The following is a 7462-nucleotide window of genomic DNA, read 5'->3' as shown; positions in this document are numbered from 1 at the left end:
AACTAAAGTTCACAAGGTTGATCTGCTGTAATCGGTTTCCGCCGATACTTTGAGGTTTCCTAATTGTCAATCAAATGTTTTTTCCCTTTCAATATTTTTTCTATGTCTTGTATTCTTTATTCAAGTTCTATAAAATATGTGTTGATTAAATTTAATTAATATATGTTCCATAATCGCGTTTGCTTAATTCGGATGTGCTTAACCCGTTTGCTTAATTCGGAATCTGCTTGCTTAATTTCGAAATTAGGAACACATATCATATATATTAGTATCAATGCGCTTGTTATTGTTATTGTAATCGAAAAGGGATTAGAATCCTCTTAGGGCATGAAAATTATGTTAACCAATGATAAGTTAGGAAACCAAACCAATAGATCAACTTATTTTATAATCACTTATTCTTAATCGAATCAAAACCCCCTATTTCATTTTCTTATTTGGTTAATTTATCAAGATTCCTTGCGATACGATATCCGAGTGTCTCTTCCCTAGACTACCATTCTTAATTACTCGATTTTGACCTGTGTGCGACAGTGGATCAAATATGCTAGACAAAAATTAAAAAAATTGGGCAAATTTTGGGGTATGAGGGTGTGTAATTTGGGTCTGAATGAAATTAAGTGTACTACCCCCCATCCAGTAATACATAGACTAAATGTTGGGCCACACCCTTCTTACTTTAATTGTCTAGGTCCTTTGAATGCTATGCATGGCATGAAAAGTGAGTTGGGCCAAATGGGCTTCATCTAGTCAAACTCCCCTAAAATGGAGTCAACTCCCTCATCTTGGCCAAACTTGTCCTCGTCAGCGATTAGAAGGAGGAAACAAGCTTTATACTAGTGATTGCTTGAGAATCGTTCATCACAATTGAAACACAAACCCTTTTCTCTTCGTTTGATAAGTTATCCTGCTGATAATTGACAGAAATATGTTTTTGATGGAGGTGTGAGTTGTAGAGGAGGCACATTGGGCTTACCTTGGGAAAAATCAGAGGCAGATTTCACCAGACACAGAGAAATCAGGCGACTCGAAAAAGGTCTTTGCCATGGCGGTGAAGGTCGATGTTTCGTCAAACGAAGTATGTGGTGAGGTTTTTCTTCATGCAAACGAGCAAGACCTGAAGCTTGGGAGAGTGAAGAAGTTTGTTGAGCTAAAACTCCATAGTGTGTCTCAAATTTTGACCCGAAGATGAAACAACTTAAGAGATCTTGTGAGGAGAGTCCCACAATACAATTCGTAAGGGATTCAAAATCACTGAGATAACTAGCAACATAATCAGATTGTTGAAGCTTTAATAATTTACCTCATGGGTCGTCGTACGTCGTAGGTGCAAAACGAAGCTTCAATGCTTCCACATATTGTATCCATGAAACGATTTGGCCATTGTTGTACATCCATTGATACCAAGCTAAGGTCGGGTCGTCCAGGTAAAAAGAGGCGACAATAATGTGTTCTTCCTCCAGTTTATGATGGTAATTGAATACTAAGTGATTTTTAAAATCCACTCATGAGGGTTAACACCAGGAAATTTGGGTACATCAAGTTTCGGAATGTGACGTTGAGGGTGTTCCGTGTCAATGTTGTTGCGCGGGGTGACGATTTCCGGTGATTGGGAACGAAGCTCTAAGGACTCAACACGGTGGTTGATTTTGTCCATACGGAGTTGAAATGCTCCTAAAAACACAAAAGGACTAGCGCAAAATCGTCCAATTTCTTGTTGGCCGAATGAGTGACAACACCGACCATTTTGAATTTGAAGGGAGATGGAGGTCAGAGATGAACGCACCACTGACAAGACTCTGTGTGTTCATCTGATATTAGCTTAGAGAAAATCCCTAAGAAGAATACAAAAAGAAAACGAATTTGACTTAATTTGATTCAATTCATGGGGCTTCCAGCTTAATAAATATAGTGCAATTTCATAATAAAAAGATTTGCAAAATTTATTACAAATAAAATCTAACAAACTTAAATGAGTCATGCTCTTCTAAAACCTTTCTTCACTGACTGCCAAATTAATCACATAATTCTTAAATTTTTAGGAGACCTAATTGTTCTCTTTGTCTTAAAACCTTGATTCTCATTGTTTTTCTTATCTATCACTAGTCCCTTATCCTTACCATCGAGCCTTGATATATCATAATCTATTTAGTTGGTGTAAATATCTATCTATTTTAATTCATATATTATTTTTCCTACAATAATATATTCTCATTACATTTACAGTAAATAAAAATGTGAAAATAAGACTACTTGAGAAAGAAAAAAAGTGTGAAAATAAAAACACATATATGATGTAGAATGTACTAGTATTATTTAGATCAATTAATTAAAAAATTTAAAAACTATATTAACAATTAAAAATGGTAAATTTAAACTTAACTATTTTTGTTCGCAAAGGTGACAATTCAGGAATATTCATTCAGTCTAGAAATATGTGGCAAAATAAACAAAGAATACTTGCGAATCTTGTGTAGATGCATGACACGATGGACATGAGAAGGATTAACATGTGAGTGGGACCAACACAAGAGACAAAGCGGTGGCTTGAGATATACTAGTATTCCAGAACAAAATAAAGGCGCAACCGTTGGATCTGCGTTAAAGCACTCCAAAAAGAGACAAAACGCATCAATTTTCTAGTTATTACGAAACATTTATCTTACTGTAGTACAAAAAACAAAAATAATGATGACAATAACATTGCTGAAATAACCTCTAAAAATAACCATAACCCCCTCTTTCATGTTTTATGATTGTTGTAATTTTTTTTAGCAGTATCATATCTGTGCATAATTCTCTGCACATTTGATTTATCTCTGTAAAGTTATTAACTGAGTTGGTTTAAGTGAAAATAAATGTGTTGTATGGTGGTATAAAAAACTACATTTACTTCATTCCCTCAACATTATTCTAACAACAAAGAACACTCACAAACACCACACTCTCTAACTTCAATGGCAAAACACACTGAAACCGAACCTCAAGGTGGTTTACCAAACAAAGACTACCAAGATCCACCACCAGCTCCACTCTTCGACACCGCCGAACTCGGCCAATGGTCATTCTACAGAGCCCTCATCGCAGAATTCATCGCCACCCTCCTCTTCCTCTACGTCACAGTTCTAACCGTCATTGGCTACAAATCACAAACCGATCCAGCTCATAATGGTACTGGCTGCGACGGTGTCGGCCTCCTCGGTATCGCTTGGGCCTTCGGTGGCATGATCTTTGTCCTCGTCTATTGCACCGCCGGCATATCAGGTAAATAAACTGACCTACCTAGTTATATTAATCATTGAACAACATTAATATAGCTCTTGTGATTGGGTGGCAGGAGGACACATAAATCCGGCGGTGACGTTTGGTTTGTTTCTGGCGAGGAAGGTATCTTTGATTAGAGCAATATTATACATGGTGGTTCAATGTTTAGGAGCAATATGTGGTGTTGGACTAGTAAAAGCTTTTCAAAAAAGTTACTATAATAGATACAAAGGTGGTGCAAACATGTTAAATGTTGGTTACAGTAAAGGAACTGGGTTAGGTGCTGAGATAATTGGAACTTTTGTTCTTGTCTACACCGTTTTTTCTGCCACCGATCCAAAGAGAAATGCTAGAGACTCTCATGTTCCCGTAAGTTACGTTTAAGTGTACTTTAATCTTCTGTTTTGTTGTTGTTTTGTTTTGAATAATTAAAGTGCTATACTTGTTTAGGTTTTGGCACCGCTTCCAATTGGTTTTGCTGTGTTTATGGTTCACCTTGCTACTATTCCTATCACTGGAACTGGTATCAACCCTGCTAGAAGCTTTGGAGCTGCTGTTATTTACAATAATGAGAAAGCTTGGGATGATCAAGTATGCATTAGTTTCTACAATGAGTAGTTACTATAATTCTAGCTAGTTCTATAATAGAAAATAATTGATTGGCTCTGAAATGTTTATGTTGTTTGTGTGTAGTGGATCTTCTGGGTTGGACCCTTTATCGGTGCTGCCATTGCTGCAATTTACCACGAGTTTGTGTTGAGAGCTCAAGCAGCAAAGGCTTTGGGTTCTTTCAAGAGTTCTTCAAACCTGTAATGGAATTTCTAGGTACTGAGGTTAATTTGATCACTTATTTGTATATGGATAGACATGGTGGATTTGAGTTTGCATGTCCTCATCACTATGTATCGACATTGTTTGTTTAATTATGGTTTGGTTAATTAATTTATGTTAAATTTGAGATTTGACATCATATATTTTAATTTAGTGCTCGCTATTTCATTTCTTGGTAAAATTGAAATTATATATAATAAGGGATAAGGATGTTGAGAATTGGGATGATGAGGTGTAGTTGTGATTCTGTGAAGTCTATAATAGGTAGAGGGATGTATTGTGTCTGGTTTTAGTTGTGTTGTATTTAATGGATATAGCTAATTTTGGTCACTGTACATGTTGGAGGTGGTCCATGCTTGTTTAATTTTTCTGGTGATAAGGGTGCCTCTTGAGGATGATGTCTATCTTTGTTAGTTATGCATTTATCATGGAGTAGTATATAGTAAGAGAACTTATGTGCTTATTGGGGGGTGAGGTCTTGTGAAGGAGTTTAAATTTTAAATAATCACTCATATTCTCTTATATGGACTAACGACATTAAATGCCTAGAAGGCAAGAATACGGTCTCAAGTAAATTTTAAGAATTCAATTTAATACCATATATATATATATATATATATATATATATATATATATATATATATATATATATATATATATATATATATATATGACAATTTAAAATTTTTTAGTTTTCTATTTTTTAATTTTGAACTTTTTTACAACATTTTTTAATTTTGAATTTTTTAAAACAGAACCTAAATTATTTTGAAACAAAACAAAGTGATATTTATAACACAACAATATAATAGAAGACTTATAATTTGAACGACATATATGAAAACGATTACAATAAGGTCTTAGAAATATCGAAAGTTAAATCTTGATTTTTCTCACTATTATGAATATATTTTCTTGGTAGAACTATTGATCATTTATTGTTAGAAGGATCATTGACAACAAAAAATTGTTTTGCCTATGTCATGATGAATGGTTCATTCATATAAATTGAATTACGAAAGTCAACTAGTGTGAATATTAATTCGATTTCCACACCGGCATTGTTGTCAATTCACTTGTACTTAAACAAAGATACTTTAAATATAACATAATCAATCTTCTAAATCTTTTCAATGTCTCTAAAGTACGGTCTAGATGTTATTACAAAATTCGTATTTTTGAAACTAGAGAACTACGTGTATTAGGCATCAATCATAACTCCACTGTTTTACATAGTACTACGATCATCCTTCTATTTCGTATAGAATGAAAATTTACTAATGTTGTATACACTTCAAATTATACATTAAACTTAGACATATATGACATTCATTTAATTGTATCAAATGCACTATTATCTTTAGAAACTTTTCATTAAACTAATATACGAAATATTTGTTATACTATGTCAACGGTTGAAAATCCATCAAAATCTATGGAGAATTTCAATCAATCTTGATGAACAAGATTGTTATCACCCACACAATGACAATAAAAAAGAAGAACATGGAGAAAGAAAGAAAGTAAAGAATGATGAAGGAGAAAAGTAATAAAATTCTGTAGAGTTTCTCTTTGCCCACAAACTGTGGAAAACTTCGTATTCACTCTGCAACTGCAAAATATTGTGAATACAATGTTATGAATACTTTATTCACTTCAATACAAAAATAAGGGTTACTCCCTCTATTTATAGATTTAGGTTAACTTGGACCTCAAGCCAAAGTCCAAAACTATAAAAGCCCAAAATAGCTAACACTACTAAAATAGGCATAAGTCAAAATCTTGTGTGAAGCAACATGCTTCGATACTTCGACGCACTAACACAATTCAACACACTAGGTGTTTCGACACTTCCTTACTCTGTCGAGCAACCTGATTCGACACAAGGAGTTTTAATTCAACACACCACCTAATTCATTATATCTAAGTTATCTACATTCATCATAGCTTTTAGTCTTCTGAACACTTCGACCTGCATTCCCTTCGTCATGATGTATGTAATCTGATTCTCAGTTCTGTAGTGTTCCACATTCATCTTCCCATCTGCTACCTGCTTTCAAAAATAATGGAACCTCTTTTCGACGTGCTTGCTTCGACCATGTGCTATCGGATTCTTCGCCAGATTGATAGCTGACATGATGTCGATCTTCATGGTAATTGCTCCATGACTCTTCGTTGTTATCTCTTCGATCAGATTCACCATTCATGTTGCTTGACATGCACAAAGAGAAGAAGATATGTATTCTACTTCGCATGACGATAATGCCACTACAGGCTTCTTTCTCGAACTCTAAGCAACTGATGCACCACATAGCATAAACACATAGCCAGGTGTGGATTTTCGATCCTCAACATCACTACACTAACTTGAGTCGGTGTATCCCACTAATTTGCGTTCTTTTCCTTCATCAGTTGCAAAAAAACAAAATACCATAGTCGAGAGTTCCTTTCAGATACCTTAGTATCCTCTTCGTCACTGCTAGATGTGATACCTTTGGCTTCTGCATGAATCTACTCACCATACCTACACTGTATGTTATGTCAAACCTTGTATGACAAAGGTATCGAAGTGACCCAATAAGTCTTCTATATTGGGTTGGGTCGACATCATCTTCATCTGAATCTTCCGACAGTTGTAATCTGGGTTCAGCTGGAGTCGAAGTTGGGTTGCAATCTTGCATCTCAAATCTCTTGAGTATTTCGCCTGCATACCTTCTTTGGTGTATCATCAAACCTCTACCACTCTTTTGTAGAATTCGATGCCAAGAAAATATAAAATGTCACCCAGATCTGACATTTCAAGTTTCTTGTTGAGATCCCTTTTGAAGTCTTTGATCTCCTTCTTGCAGCTACCTGTTATCAACATGTCATCGACATAGAGACATAGTATAAACAATTTACTCTTTATTCTTCTTACATATACTTCATATTCACTTGTGCACTTCACAAATTCCTTCTCCCTTAGAAAGCCATCTATCTTCTTGTTCCAAGCTCTTGGAGCTTGTTTAAGTCCGTATATGGCTTTATGCAGCCTGTACATTTCTCTTTCTTCGCGTTGTTTCAAAAACCCAGCTGATTGTGCAACATAAAATTCTCCTTCTAAGGGTCCATTAAGGAATTCACATTTCACATCCATCTGACACATCTACCAGTTGGTCATTTTTGTTAGACCAACAACCAACCTGATTGTTTCGGTCCTAGCAACAGGTGCAGAAACTTCATCGAAGTTGATTCCTTCTTTCTGAAAAAATCCGTTCTCCACAAGTCTCACCTTGTGTCAAGTCACTTCTCCTTTGGGATTCAAATTCACCTTGTATATCCATTTCACATCGATTTCCTTCTTGTCTTGGGGAAGTTCGACAAGTGA

At 35.2% G+C, this 7462-nt stretch overlaps 1 protein-coding gene across 1 annotated transcript; it reads left to right on the top strand.

The window, feature by feature from the left end:
* Positions 1–2606: 2606 nt before the first annotated feature.
* LOC127125820 (aquaporin PIP2-1) lies at positions 2607–4234 on the top strand. The gene is made up of 4 exons (XM_051054646.1): positions 2607–3264; positions 3338–3633; positions 3715–3855; positions 3958–4234. The coding sequence occupies exons 1-4, from the start codon at positions 2958–2960 to the stop codon at positions 4075–4077; spliced, it is 864 nt and encodes a 287-aa protein (XP_050910603.1). The 5' UTR covers positions 2607–2957; the 3' UTR covers positions 4078–4234.
* Positions 4235–7462: the final 3228 nt, after the last annotated feature.

This window comes from Lathyrus oleraceus, chromosome 3 (assembly GCF_024323335.1).
Source record: "Lathyrus oleraceus cultivar Zhongwan6 chromosome 3, CAAS_Psat_ZW6_1.0, whole genome shotgun sequence".
Taxonomy (NCBI): Eukaryota; Viridiplantae; Streptophyta; class Magnoliopsida; order Fabales; family Fabaceae; genus Lathyrus; species Lathyrus oleraceus.
This window is presented reverse-complemented; position numbering and strand designations above follow the sequence as displayed.